Source organism: Spea bombifrons, chromosome 6, assembly GCF_027358695.1.
Source record: "Spea bombifrons isolate aSpeBom1 chromosome 6, aSpeBom1.2.pri, whole genome shotgun sequence".
Taxonomy (NCBI): domain Eukaryota; kingdom Metazoa; phylum Chordata; class Amphibia; order Anura; family Pelobatidae; genus Spea; species Spea bombifrons.
The window spans coordinates 22,123,611-22,139,760 of record NC_071092.1 but is presented as its reverse complement, the minus strand read 5'-3'; the positions used below and the strand labels follow the sequence as shown (position 1 = coordinate 22,139,760).

The window sequence follows — 16,150 nt, the reverse complement described above, 5'->3', positions numbered from 1 at the left end:
GTTTGGAAAAGACATATTCAACCATGCCTGCAGCTTCTTCTCAGATATGACAAGTTCCTAACCTGACACATCTAAAACTGAGCTTGTAAGAAGTTTAGCATTTTGATACAACTATTTTTGCTAATGTTTGTATGGAATTTGAGGCAGGTTGCCCCAGTTCAGTTGCAGACAGATTATACCCAGTTACTGTTAAGTAACATTACAGATTAAAGAGCATTTTGCAATAATAATAAATGAGGCGTGGAGAAAAAAATGAGTTTTAGAATAAGGATAAATATTGTTTTTAGTCACTAAAGGAAGAGGCAGTTAAAGGTTTGCGACAATGTTGTAGTTACATTACATTACTTCTCTATTAGTTAAGAAACTTGACAGTATTGGCATTTCATAAGCGAGAAGGGCTGAGCTGGCCCTGTAATAATGCATAATTCAATGGTGAGTAGTCCTCAAAGACCTCTGACTGCCATTTTGGGGTCAAGAAGGATTTTTTTCCCCCTGGTTAGTACAAATTTGGAAAGAGCGAAACTGGGGTTTTTTTTTATGTTTTTTTGCCTTCTTTTGGATCAACAGCAACAAATTAACAGGTATAGGAAAGGCTGAACTTGATGGACGCATGTCTTTTTTCAGCCTATATAACTATGTAATGACTAGTATGTAATGACCTCATTTTGCACCAGGTAGAGAACAGGTTAGGAAAACCTACTGTAATATAAACTAAGTAAGAGGTTGCTTTATACACAACCTGCAGATTTGTTAAAAGAGAACATAACATATAAGGAGAAATGCTATTAATGTGTTAAAAATAGATAAAATACTGTTTTCTGAGGGAGCTTATGTTCTAAGTAAACAAAAACAATCTATTTTTTACAAAATATAATGAACATTTACACCAGAGAAACTATGATACCGGCACACTGTACATGGTGTTAAAATACTCATGCTAAGTTTGCTCAGATATTATACAAATCTCCATAGTAAGTTATTCATTTGGATCTACAATGTTCACATGGTTCCTACTTTTTACACCGATAATTTTGCGTAATTTAACTTAATGATCAATTTTTTATTACACTTCCGTATATTATATTTTTTACACTGCTTTCTTGACTAAAAAATAATAGTAGCTCCTTTAGCAATCTTTATATACAGATTGTGAGATCTGAGTAAATTTGAAGGTTTTATCCAGCGACAGCTGGAACTTGATTGTGTTGTGGATTAGGAACCTCCATTACGTTGCAGCAGATGTTGGTGATTTCCCAGCAATGAGTCCGGTGGGTGCTTGGGCAGTGGGATTAGAAGGACACAGTGATGTATTATAGACATTCTTTTGACATCCATGCTTTATGCATACAGCTCCTATCAGCTCAGCAACACAAAACAGAAATTCTTTAATGTGTTATCATCTTTGCACAAGTCATGCATCTTTCTTCAGAAGTTACAGCATCTGCCCGCTACCTGCAGAAAACAACCTCAGTAAGTGCCTTGTAGCATCTATATGTTGGAATAAGCCATTCCAATGGTGCCTTAAGGCTTTTGGGTGAAAGGACTGGAATCCCGTAACACGGCTTATCCTATTCATTTACATGCTTATACATTTTATATTGAAAATGTTTATATGCCAAGCAAAGGAATGTCTATTTTGCTTGTTGCACCCATTGACATAGTATATAAGCTTGTTTGAACAGGGCCCCCATTACCTGTTGTTTCTTTAAGTCAAATTGTCACATTAACTACTCATGTCCTGTTATGTCCCAATTCTTACATTTATTTTAAAGATTTACATTTGATTCTATTTATATGTACACATATTCAAACTACTACTCACATGAATGCAAAACAGTTGTAACATGATGATACTGTTCAGTGTTTTAAATTTATTTGTAAAGGTTATATATTTGTCATGTATCAATTTAAGTTCATATACAAGGAATCTGGGCACATTTTTACAACTTGTTCAGCTAAATTAAATGTAATAGATCAATGACTTTGACCCTTATTGGCTGCCCAGAAGTGCTTTGATTTGTGTATACAAGCAGGGATTTTAAATTAACTGCTTCCAGACTTTTCATGCCCTGAGAATCTGGTCCTGGGTTTATTAAATCATTATTACCCTTTTCCATATTTAATGAACCCACACAAATTATACATCATTTTTTCAGGAGGAGTTTAGCCTTTTTTTAAAAAATCATAGAAATATATAAAACAACCTATACTAAAATCAGAGGATCTCCTCAGCTGATCCATGTTCCCACTTGAAAATCAAGGCTGTCTTGCAAAAAAGGACTATTGGGAGGTATGAAATAGTCAACATCCAGTAGTGATTTCAAGTACTGCATTCCTAGTTTACCTTCTCACCTTCCCCTGCTGCTGTATCACAAAAAATCTTGCTGTCTCTGTTTCATCTGAGTTTTTAAGACCATTCATTTACTCTTTTATATTATTATTATTTATTTTTCTTTCACTTTCTGGCCCAGCTCATGCTCATATGTGTCCCATCTTGTTGATTATGAGGTCACATAATAAAATCTCTTGCAGGTCGAATCATATTTAAATCCTTACTATGCTGGATTAAATTTGCATCTTATTAAAAGCCCATTTTTTGTTTCTTTTTTGTCGCATTGTTTTCAGGCTACAAATTTCGCTTCCTGGCCATTCGTCTTGGACAAAATTAGGGGGGCCTTTTTTTTTATACGGAATGACATGTGTGGAGCGTTCCCTAAAGGAAGAGTCCCTAACACCTTCTGGATTATAGAATAATAAAAAAAAAATCTATCCTGAAAATTATGATTAGGAAACTTTGTTAATTCTTGTTTTTCAAAAATAAACACACAAGTTGGGTAGCCAATACTCTAAAGTAATAGTGTCTACTTTTTAAAAAAGTATGATTTGATGGGATAAATTGAATTGGCCGGGTTCAACAATGTCCCAATTAACACAGGGGAAAGGATGGCCACACATCTAATTTCCTATTAGAAAAATACACACGTCCCAAATATGGCATTTTAGTTCCCCAAAAACCCGAGAAACCCATGCATGTGGGGCATCACTGTACTCAGGAGATGTTGCTGAACACATATTGGGGTTTCGTGTGACAGCGACACATACCAGGAGCTGTAAATTCATACACAAAGTAGGTGTGTGGGGAAAAATACACACAAAAAATACTACTGCAAGTTTTGAAAAAAATTCTGGAGGTAAAATGTGTGCATGCAAAGGGTTAAAATACCAGCATTTGAAATACCCTGGGCTGTCTAGTTTTCAAAAATATATGGTTTTATTGGGTAAATTGCATTGGCCAGCATCAAAGATACCCGAAATGGCACATGGGGGAAGAATTACCAGATTTGGAAAAAAGGTTTTGAAATAGCAAAACGCTACCTGTACTTAGTGCCCCATAACATGCAGAAAAAAGCAAAACAACATTGGGTATTTCTAATATAGTAGAATCTATTTTGCAGGTTTTTTCATTACCTTTTATAGATGAGTAAAAGAATTTTCAACTAAAAGTTAGAAAAAGTCATTTTTTTCTAAATTTTTTACCATATTTTATACTTTTTTAAATAGTAAATAATATGATACAATCAAAACAAAGTCATCCTTTCTTGTCCTGAAAAAAACAATATATAACTTGTGTGGGTTCAGTAAACGGGAAATAATAAAATTACAGCTAAACATGAGCAGCGCAGAAATGTTAAAACGGCCATTGTCACGAAGGGTACAAAAAATAAAATCAGCCTTTGTCACGAAGGGGTTAATGGGAGCTGTAAAAAATTGTTTAATTTTAATTACTATTTGGTTCACCATATATGGAGAAATACTTCAGGATGTTTGTATTTTTAAAGAAGCAAAGAAAAATGGAACAAATGTTATTGCTAGGAGGGTGATGCCGGCAAAGGGTTTCTAGCTGCACTACATTGAAATCCATAGCTTGCTTTTGATTTTTCCTTCTGGATTTTTGTATTTTCACTATCAAATGATTCGATGAATAGTTCATCATAATATATATATATATATAACCTATATAAAAATATATCTGTAAATAAATAATTAAGGTATAAAAAGCTTATAAGATTGTCTAAACCTAATAAAATAATTTGCCTTGCCTCCCAGAATGAAAATATGTCTAATCCCTGACAAGAGTTAAACTATTGTGCTTAATTACTTTCCTGGATTCTAACTGTAACCTTTTATTGTAGATGGAGCTGACAGAAGTTGTTCACTGGCGTCGTGCCATACTGGCTGCAACCCTCAATCTGATAGCCCTGGCGCTCTCTGCCACATCCCTCCTCAGCAGCTACTGGTGTGAAGGCACCCAGAAAGTACCAAAGCCTCTTTGTGGCACTGGAAAAGCCACCAAGTGCATTGTGGTCCCTATAGCTTTAGAAAGCACCAATGCCTCTGGCCAGGATGTAGTCCATTACAGCTGGGAGACAGGAGATGACAGATTTGCATTTCGTTATTTTCACACTGGGATCTGGTATTCCTGTGAAGAAAACATACTTGGAACAGGTGAGATACCAAAAATGAGTAATTTTCATTTTCAAAGCTAGTATGCATTGTAGACATATACAAATATGCCAAAAACTATTCAGACACATTTTTCGTTTTTTTTTTTTTTCATTCCCTGCCCATTTGGTTCTTCAGAAAATTGGGGGCATTTGTTGCCCTGTGCCCACATTGATTCTCACTCTCTCACACTCTTATTCTCGTTCACTCTCTCCAGTCTCTAAATGTTTTCCTACCTTCTCGACCACTTCCGCTTCTGCCGACAAGTACCGCTTCCATATCTTCTTCTGCATTTTCTTCTGCATCTTCTTTCTTCTCCCTTCTCTTCTCCATTCTATCTTCAATCTTCAATCCTTAATCTGATATTTTCTTTCTTCATCCGCAACATAACCTTCTTCATCCGCAACATTTATGCCAAAATGGTGGTGCTGTGGAGACGTGCTCTCCGATCCTCCAATCGGGGAAGAGGACATCACCGAAAGTACCAACTGAAGGCAATATGGCAGTGCTTGCGGTGACATTCTCTCCCAATCCTCCAAGTGGGGGACAGAATGTCACTGCAAGCGCCGTAATTTTGCCTTCAGGTGAACTGAGGGGAATATGGTGCCGCTTGCTGTGATGTCATCTTTCTGATCCTCCAATCGGGGAGAGGAAATCACTGTTGAATGCCCAAACCTTTCTCAAAAATAACATCCACCATTTATATTTTTGTCAGGAATACTTTACTTTCATGTGAGAATTTATAGCGGTTGTTGCTATAGAAAATGTTCACGAATATTAAAATGTCTATGTTATTGTTATATATATATATATATATATATATATATATATATATACAGTATAATTCAGACGAGTTGAAGCAACAAGTCTCCTGCAACTCCCTTGACAGCATGCACTTTTGTGTGTTATTTGAGCTTAGTCATTATGTTGAAAGAAGATACCAATGTCATGTATTTCACATATGTAAGCACATAAACCCCTGTTCACAAAACTAAGTAATCAAGCCCAAGTAAAAAAAAATAGCACCTAGCAATTAAAGTTGACAGCAGAGTTGTTACACCTTGAGTTCCTTTCACACTCCCATGAAGGATGAGTCACATTCACTCTGTCAATTGGGGAAACATAGCTTGTACCTAGCTTGTAAGCATTTGCAATAGTTCTTTATGAGTAAACACTTTAGGTCAGGGGCATCCAACGTGTGGCCTGCGGGCCAAATGCGGCCCGCCAGACTTCGAGGTGCGGCCAGCGTGAACAGCTTAAGGGGAATTTCCATTAGGTGGCCGGCAGAGGCGGTCTTACAACCGCATGACAGCTGCTTTGAACTTCACGACCGGGCGGCCGCTTTGAACAGGTGACGTTAGAGGGGGCGGCTCACAGAAGGTGTTCCTCGTGGCAAGGGGAGGGTCATCACATCAGAGGAGAGCAGGGTTATGGCATTAAAAAAATACAAACGGGTGTGTGTGTGTGGCTGGGGGGTAATACACATGGCAGAGGTTGGTCACATTAACCAATACAAAAGGGGTGGGGGCATCAATACACAAGGGAGGCGGTTGGCTGGGGCATCACATAAATTAATACACAAGGGTGTCGGGGAATAAATGCACAAAGGGGGCAATACACAAGGTTGTGGGACACACACATTAATCAATAGTAAAGGGGGCAAGGCTGGGGCATAAGTACACAAGGGGGCAAAAATACACAAGGGGCAGTTAATGACAAGGCAGCGTAGAAAATACATTTTTTATGCTACCCGCGCTCCCCCGCTCCTTCGGCCCCATGCGACTAGCTTCTTGTTTAGTGTTTCCGCCCCTGCTTACCTCCCCTTTTCCCCACCTGTCCCCCCCTTTTTTATTTTTTTTCTTCTCCCTCCGTCTAAGCTTTCAGTTTCCTTTGTCCCGCTCTTTACTTACCGTCTCCCTATTTCCCACCCCTCCTATCCTGCTCGTTGGCTCTCCCCTTCAAGTTTCTTGGGCTTCTCAACATGTCTCGCCCCGGCTCCTGGTGGTCCTTAGCCTTAATGTTCGAGGTCTTAATACCTCCGCAAAGAGATCTTGAGTGTTCAGACGGGCTATCCCGTCTGTGGTTCTACAGCAAGAAACTCACTTTCGAGGTGCTGGTGTCCGCTTTCCCACTGGTCTTTACTAGCAATTTTACGGACTCTAAATCTAGAGGGATGGCCGTCCTGTTTTCGCGACATACCCCTTTTCTCCTGACGGCCACTAAAGAGGACCCTAATGGGAGATTTACTTTCAGCCCGTACATGTACAGGCTTTGTCATTAAGGGGTTAAATAATATTATTGGTCCACTATACTATACTAATTCAATTTTACGTACTATTACTATTTTACTTTTTCACATTTTTCGCTGCACTCCCACTCTTTGATAGGTATAAAACCTGTGGGAGTGGAGAGGACTGTAAGATTGCATTAGCTGTGGTCCCTGAATAAGATGATACCTGGGTTCCTTGTTGTGTTGTTACGGAACTAGGCGTAGGTGCAGTCCTGCAAAGATATACTACAAAAGTTCAAGCTAGAGCATGTCAACTACTGATCCCAATCTCAGGTTTGTTATGCAAGCCTTGCGCAAGCAGTACAATAAATATGAACCAAAAGGCAGGATGCAGCTGCAACTGCAACTGTTTCTTTCAAAGTATTTTACATGAAATCACTAATATGCTAAGATTGTGGTGAATATTTAATAAAAAACAGTTATATTATTAATAGGCAAAAATTGCAGTGACATTAAATGTAGGGAAGTTATCATGTTACTTATATTCATCTGTAAGTCTATCCACCATTGAGGCTCAAACAGGAATATCTGCTGATCAGACCTTTTTTCACCAAAACCATAGAGAGAAGCAGAGAATCTATTTTGGAAGTGACAAGTATAGAGCTGCAGTTTTGTCAACTGATTACTATATATATGTTCTTAAGAAGGTATTTTAAAGAGGTTTAATATATGAGTTGGAAAATCAACTCTACTCTCTTGTGAGTATATGCTAGTTGGCTCAAAAATGCATTCAGCATAACATTTGCTAAGTTAAATTGCCTGTCCACTCTTCTTTTAAGTATTAACTGAATCTGCCAATACGTCTTCACTTAGCAGAGCACTCCATATCTGCACTAACTAAAAATATTTTCCTCTTAGCTCAGAAAATGCCTATTATTCTGTACAAAGTTATACGAATGAAAAGATCCCTTTGTAATGTCCTTGAAAATACATGTATATTTCATCATATATGTATATTTTCTCCAAATCCTATTGTAATTTGCATGTTTGAAATGTTGAAACACGTCTTCCATTTTATTAGCCAGCCTCTCATGTTGTCTAAATCATTCTGCAGGGATATGGCATCCATTTCCGATTCTTGAATTGCCTTTCAAAACCCTGTTCGGTTATCCACCAATATTTAGCTATTGATTTTTATTGTTTCAGGTTATTGATAAATAAATTAAATGGAATAAGACTAACGATAGACCCTTCAGGTACTGTACTGAAAATAGTTTATAATCGGAAAATGTTCCTTTATCAGCAACCATCTTTCTTTATTCATCTTTCTTTTCTTCAACTATCATGTCTTTCGAAAAGACTTTGACATGGCATATTACTCACATAACTAGCTATGTTGATCATTAGTAATGACATTCTTGCATAGAACAATTTCCTGGAGACCAATTTCTCCAATAGCTTTTGCATTATGGATGTTAACTCTCTAGTACCGTATTGGCTCGAATATAGGCCGCACTTTTTTCCCCCACTTTAAGTCTTTAAAGTGGGGGTGCGGCCTATATTCGGGGTCTAGCGCCCGACGCCCGGGACATGCAGTCCCAGGCGCCGGGCAGGCAGCGGGGTTAGGATACAGATCCCCCGCAGCGGTGCAGGGGACCTGCATCCTACTCCCAGATACGCTCAGACAGCCTCCCCTGCCAGCACTTCCCACGGGGGGGGGGTTTGGTGCCGGCACGGGAGGATGTCTAAGTGCATCGTGCGCACGATGCGTTTTACCTCTGCCCACCCCGACTTACCGGAGCAGACTCCTGGATGTCTTGCGGGGCCGGCGGGGGACATCTACGCAATATGCGTATACAACGCGTATATACGCGTATATACGCGTATTGCGTAGATGTCCCCCGCCGGCCCCGCAACACACCCGGGAGTCTGCTCCGGTAAGATGGGGGGGGCAGAGGAGGACAGTGGCAGCATATCTCGGGGGGGGGAGGACAGTGGCAGCATATCTCGGGGGGGGGGAGGACAGTGGCAACATATCTCGGGGGGGAGGAGGACAGTGGCAGCATATCTCGGGGGGGAGGAGGACAGTGGCAGCATATCTCGGGGGGGAGGAGGACAGTGGTAGCATATCTCGGGGAGGGAGGACAGTGGCAGCATATCTCGGGGGGGGACAGAGTGGCAGCATGTTTTTTTTTGGTGCTTTTTTAAAGAAAAAAACTTTTTCTTTAAAAAAGCACCAAACTTTTAGGGTGCGGCCTATATACGGGGGCGGCCTATATCCGAGCCAATACGGTATATGATTTTTAGGTTCAGCACATTTTCTCTTTTTAGGAAAATAATGGATGAATCCCAGCTGATCCAGGATCTTTATTGATCTGTAGCATATACAAGCACTCTCTAGTAAGTCAGCCAGGTGCATGAAAATAAGAGTTAACTTTACTTGTTATTCACTCCTGTTTTTAATTCTTCGAATGAACATGCTGTATGTAAAATTGAATTAAGTATTTCAAGACTAGTAGAAAAGGAGGAAGAGCCCCTCCTACGCAAAGAAAAGGTGTATGTGGAGGAGAAAGGAAAAGGTTAACCATTGCTAGTATACATGATGTCTCTCACGAACTGTAAAATCTAAAACAGAATTTGTATTTGCGATATAGTAAAAAAACAATAAACAACATGAAAAGCTAAATAAATGAGGAGCTTTTACACAAAGCCACCATTAGTGTTGCCAAAACGCAAAACAGGCACAGTGTTTTTTTTTTAATCTTGATTGTAGTTATTTGATGGCCATGTACTTCATCATGGGATATTGTTTTATATAAAAACCTAGAAACAGAATTTACTGGTAGATAAGAACCATTCAACCCATGTCATCTGCCCATTTGTTCTGACGTATAGACTCAGAAATTAAGCAGTCCTTGGTCTTGTCTTAGATTCAGGATAGCTTTATGCATTGATAGGCGTAAAGCTATTCTTAATCAGTCCTTGGTCTTGTCTTAGATTGAAGATAGCTTTATGCCTATGTCATTCATATTTAAATTACCTCAGTATATTCTTACATCATTGCTACACGCATTATTTTGCATGTACCAACATTAAATTACAGCAGCTATATCACTTACCATATGCCATGTCTGCCCTGATGCAGATCTTTGTAACATTTGCAAAAAAAGATATACTTTACCATTAAGGGACTTTGTAATATCACTAATAATAATACTAAAAAATACGGCTCCCAATACTGATCCTTGAGGTAACCTACTAGTAACAAGACTAGTAACATCAGACAACCCCAAACACTGCAATGTATTTATAAGCCTTCTGTAAGAGACAGTGTTAATTGCCTTACTGAAATATAGATAGGTTATGTCTACTGCTTCTCCTTGGTCTCTTAACGCTAGTTTGACATGATCTCCCTGCAGTAAACCTATTGGCATCCAGATGTTTAACATCTTTGTGAAGCCTGTCCTTTGTTGGAGCCTGAACCTATCTCTGCTCAGTACCTATACTTACCTGCTTCCACGGAAGCCTTCTTACTGTTGGGATCCTCTAAGTCCTGGTTTATCCTACCGAGGGCTTTTCCCTTGGTGGTCATATTCTGGACAGAAGAATTTCCACAGTAAGTGCCTCTGGTGTGGGCAGACGTGACAGTGGCATCCTATCACAGTACCAAGCTTGAATTAACTGAGCTCTTCAGAACTACCCATTTTTTTCACAAATGTTTATAAATGCAGACTGCATGGCTTGGTGCTTGATTTTATACACCTGCGGCAATGGGTCTGATTAAAAATACCTGAATTCAATAATTAAGAGGGATGTCCCAATACTTGTCCATATAGTGTAGATGTGTTAGTTCTTTTTATTTTTACTAACTTTTTAATAAGGATTAGCAGGTTACTTTTACTGATCTAATATTAGTAATTTGTGAGTCACATCATCCACTTACTTGTATATTGTATCCACTGGGTACTTACTTTTTTGGCCCACATAAGGCTTTTTTCTTTCAATGTAACCATTGGTAGTATATTGATTTTATGCAGAATATTGATTAAAGAAGAACACTGATTTTATGGGATTGTATCACCAGCCAGCATATTAGGAGGACCCTTACCTAATTTGACTGTACTGTGATAATGTTAATATAATGTGTTTCTTTGTACTGCTTATTATCTCAAGATGTATTACGTTTTGTTTTTGTTTTTGCGCAGATGAAAAGTGCCGTAGTTTCCTGGAATTAACTCCACCAGCTGAAAGAGGTACACATAAAACCATATTACTACCACTACAAAATACTTTTAAGAGTTTTAATACTTGGCCAACATGGGATACTTTGACATAGTGGTGGGCTACAACAACAATGAAAATGTTTGTCAGAAGAATACTGTATGAATGATATGATAATATAAAAATGATATAAAATGATTTAAGAAATTGTCGAAGTTGCTTTTATTCTCTTGTGTAAAAAATGTGAACATGTTATGGCAGCTCACTGGCTAAGCAAAATTGGTGAAGGTATTGTCATTGTTATAATTTGTCTTACAGGTATCCTGTGGCTCTCATTAGGGTCTGAACTAGCTTACATCACCCTGCTAATAATTAGTTTTGGACTTCTAATTCTGGAAATGTGTTATACTGCAAACCCAGTCTGTGGACTGAAGCTCAATGCATTTGCTGCTGTCTCCTCAGTGCTTTCAGGTATGAATAAGAATCTAATGTTACCATTACAACTGGCATGTTTGCATCATCAGATTTAAGGAGTGCAACCCGTGATTTATGGAGCTAGAAGCTAGAACACCAGTGCAAGTGTATCACAGTGTTACATTACAATTAAATATACAGTATCTCACAAAAGTGAGTAAACCCCTGACATTTTTGTAAATATTTTATTATATCTTTTCATGTGACAACACTGAAGAAATGACACTGTGCTACAATGTAAAGTAGTGAGTGTACAGCCTGTATAACAGTGTAAATGTACTGTTCCCTCAAAATAACTCAACACACAGCCATTAATGTCTAAACCTTGGCAACAAAAGTGAGTACACCCCAAAGTGGAGATCTCCAAATTGGGTCCAATTAGCCATTTTCCCTCCCCGGTGTCCTGTGACTTGTTACAAGGTCTCAGATGTGAATGGGGAGCAGGTGTGTTAAATTTGGTGTTATCGCTCTCACACTCTCTCATACTGGTCACTGAAAGTTCAACATGGCACCTCATGACAAAGAACTCTCTGAGGATCTGAAAAAAGAATTGTTGCGCTACATAAAGATGGTCTAGGCTATAAGAAGATTGCCAAGACCCTGAAACCGAGCTGCAGCACAGTGGGCAAGACTATACAGCGGTTTCACAGGACAGGTTCCACTCAGATGCACGCAGACAACCTCCGCTTCTGCCCAGCACTTACGCTGGGGCTTGTATGACCGAGTGCCGGCATGACATGACCTTCCGGAGCTCCATCATAGAAGCCCCAGCGGAAGTGCTGGCCAGCGACAGAGGAGGTTGTCTACACACATTGCGCAGACATTCACTGGCTGCCCCCACTAGACACCAGGGAGGTATAAGGCATATCGGGGAGGCAGAGGGAGGGAGGCAGAGCGGCATATATGGGGGAAATAGTTTATGGACTATTTATTCAAATCTACCATTTCCAAATTAACTTTGAATAGTATACAAAGAAAATGGTCTGATATTTTCTTAGAAACCAGTATTAAAATACTACTTGTTTTATCCTATGAATATCTTTGCTAAATTATGCACTTTTAGGTAAGGCTTTCATTTCCATTAATATTGTATGTAAACAGTATTTTCAGCAAAATAAATGTCATCAATTATTTACAAGTTGAGCTCTGGTCCCAGTATGTTATTCATTCATACATTCATGTTCTGCCTCCGGTTCTCATTAACATTATATAAGGTAGTGATTTTGTGACACTTAGGGATCTATGATAATAGTTTTGATAGCATTTGTGTTATGTGTGATGCATGTGTTATGGTCCAGCTGCTTTTTTGCTCTCTGACAGAGTTACTGGTGAAGGCTTATTAACAGCCTGTCAGGGTTACTCACCTGTCTGATAACTTCTCCTCCTTAGTTACCATGGCTACTCTCCTTTTGGATCCAGCCCGCAGCCAGCCCCTTCTGAAAAGCTAGGGTTCACTTCTTCCTTGCCCTTGTGTTGTTTCTGCCCATTTTGTGTCCGCCTGGTTCCCGGGCTCTCTAACAACATGTTAATGAAACTCCTCTATGGACACTTCAGACCCTGTAACTCAGGAAGATGTGTACCTCTGCCAATACAGATCCTTTGTCCCCAACTCATTGGCAAGGAGTATATTTTAACCAGGCACCTCTCTTATCTCTGTCCAGAGCACATTGGAAGCAGGAGAAGAGAGACTTGTGAAAGGTAATGGAGAAATCCCCACCAGATAAAGTAGCAGGGCCGTAGGAAGGGTGAGGCGAGAGAGGCACTCACCTAGGGCACAGCTATGAGGGGGCGCACAGCCACCCAATTAGCAGCTGCAGCCTCCAGGATTAGTTGGGGAGATCACAATCCCCCTCTAACCGGCCCAACATTAGGAAGCGTGAGGTATGACATCATACCCCCGGGCTCTGCATCAATAACCGGCGCATGATTAGGGAGCACTAAAAAAGAGGTGTGAAATGACAGACTCAGGGACAGGATTGAGGAGAATGCTATTCCCCCAGATTTGTAGGGGTTCTTAAGCCCATGCTCACGTTCAACCACCATTAGAAAGCTGTACCCAGGCAACTCTCAACTTTCTGTTATAGAAAAGTAAGTGTGTAGGTACACCCACCTACTCTGGTGTATATATATTATTATGTACTGGGAGGGGTAAAGGGCATTCTTTTTAAACATATTTTACATTTTGGTTTTATTTTTCCACTATAGTGTATTGCTAGATTGAGTAGAGATCCCAATGAGGTTTTAACTGACTATAGAGGGGACCACTTGATGATGAGCTTCCCAGGGCAGGCTGCCCAGATTTATCCCTCTTTTGGATCAAAGCAAAGTAGGCAGGAAGTAGGCAGAATATATGCTTCTCCAACTCACCAAGGAGAGAGGCAGAGTTGCTGACAGAAGACATTAGCTTTGATGGCTGTCAGTAAGCACACATATGATTGGTCCTCTGAGATATTACATCTTGGCTTGATCTTGGACTTTGTCACCAGATTCTCCCTGACACTGTTGCTATTTGTTCCTGATTGATTTCTGGCTTAACCTGTGACATTGATTCAAGTCTACCCATTGCACTGCTGCTATTATTGTGTGGAATCACCCCTTGTCTTGTCTGTGGCTTGTCATAGTATATGATTGGTCATTCCAGCCTCTTATCTTGGTTGTTTCGATCTCTCTGTTGTGATTATCCTGCATATCATTTCTAGCCAATCAAACATATGGCTCACATTGCATTCCCAGTGCAATTGTCATATTTGCTTGTATGAGGCTGCTGGGAAATAGCATCATCCTACAATATTTTTTATATATAATAATTTCTTCTATTAATAATATTTTCTACTAACAATATTTTATTTTACCATCTTTCTTCTGTTTACTCTGTTTCTGACTTTGTTGACAGTTTTGACAGACATGTATCAAGGTGTTTTTTTTAAATGATACCATGCTTTTAACATAGTACTCCTATACTATAGTTCTAGCACTTTTAGGGTTAAGGTCGTGCAGATATTGATTAAAGGGACCTGTACCTCATGGGGCTTTTGGGTCATTACCATACCTAAATGGTTTTGAGAGTTGGTGAGTGAAGGTCTGGCCTTTGTTTCAGCCTACTGCCCACCATGGTTTTGCTTACTTCCTGCACCTTGATTGGATTTACAAAGTGAGGAACATTGCATGGTATTGTTTGTCTCACTTCTACTTTTTTGACTATTCAGTTACCTTGTATTGTCCACAGGCCTTCTTGGAATGGTGGCCCATATGATGTATACTCAGGTTTTTCAAGCCACAGTCAGCCTTGGTCCAGAAGACTGGAGGCCACATTATTGGGATTACGGATGGGCCTTCTAGTAAGTACCAGTATCAGTTTTATAAGAGACAAAATTCCATTGCTAACTCTTAGGCTGACCATGTTTTGTATTTTTCGGAAACCATAATTGCCTAATTAGTTGTTCTGTTATTTTAGCACTGCTTGGGCGTCCTTCACCTGCTGCATGGCTTCTGCAGTCACTACACTTAACACATATACCAAAACTGTACTGGAGTTCCGCAGAAACCAAAAGGCATTTGAGCGTAGCCTAAAGGAACAGGCCTGCTTCCTTAATCACAAAGAGATGAGCATTTACAGAGAAAAACCTATTCACTCTGTGTCAGAAAGTGTGGACTTTTACTCAGAACTTCAGAAAAAGGTCCTACTGAGAGACCATTCAATGGATCTCGAGGATGTAGAAGAATCCATGGACGAAGAACACTGCTAGACAATATTAAAACTAAATAATAAAACTGGAGATTTATATTTGTGAAATTGTATATAGATGGCTAGTGATAACAAAACCACAGATTCTAATGGCTGGAGTGAGCAAATGGACACATTTATACTTTGCTGTGAAGGAAACACTTTTCTGATGACAGGTTCGTTCTTTCAGGTGGTTAATATTGCATTTCAGGGCAATTTCAAATCCCTTGTTGCAGCATAGTGTGTTTTGTTACATGTTGCTAAATGAATAACCTATTTTCAGATCAAAACTATGGTGCACTTGTGTAAAAACATCCACAGGACTGATACTATACTATAATAAAATATACCAAACCTTCAGCACACTGGCACTTTTTCTATTTAGTATTTTTGGTAGGTCTTCAGTGGCTAGTGTTCAGAAAATAGTGTTCAGAGTATACACCTTCAATGTTGCATCTAACGGTGTCTTTTACATATTGTATGTAAACCTATAATATGCAAATGTTTTGTTTTTGTAGCATGCTTATTTTATAGCTAAAAATACATTGTGGTATTTAGTGAAAACTGTGACGTGTCCTTCTTTAAGGGTCCCCAATATGGATTTTAGGTAACACTGTAGCATCATGCATGAGAGCTATTTTATTGCTCATTGTTGGAGCATATCAAGGGGGGGGGTAGGCCTGTGCAGGGGACAATAGCCTCTCTAAACCAGTATATATTCTTCACACAGCAGCTTGGGAGAAATTATGCTTGAGCGTGAGAGAGAGCATGAATGCGAGGGAGTGAGTGTGTATGAGGGAAAAAGGCATGTACGCGAGTGAGAAAGTATGTGTGTGAATGTAAACTATAGATGGTCTTATATTGTACCTGCACACATTTTATATTGTTTTTGTTTAACACAATAATAACAGTAATAACACAATATTTAATAAAATTAAAATATAACAATATAGCAATCCATTGTGAAGGCACAACTGCTAAAATGAAATCCACTTTTT

At 39.3% G+C, this 16,150-nt stretch overlaps 1 protein-coding gene across 1 annotated transcript; it reads left to right on the top strand.

The window, feature by feature from the left end:
- Positions 1–1,410: 1,410 nt before the first annotated feature.
- On the top strand, positions 1,411–15,762 carry GSG1 (germ cell associated 1). The gene is made up of 6 exons (XM_053469110.1): positions 1,411–1,470; positions 4,194–4,506; positions 10,939–10,986; positions 11,273–11,425; positions 14,655–14,766; positions 14,883–15,762. Exons 1-6 carry the CDS (start codon positions 1,414–1,416, stop codon positions 15,172–15,174), a joined length of 975 nt encoding a protein of 324 aa, XP_053325085.1. The 5' UTR covers positions 1,411–1,413; the 3' UTR covers positions 15,175–15,762.
- The last annotated feature ends 388 nt before the right edge of the window (positions 15,763–16,150 follow it).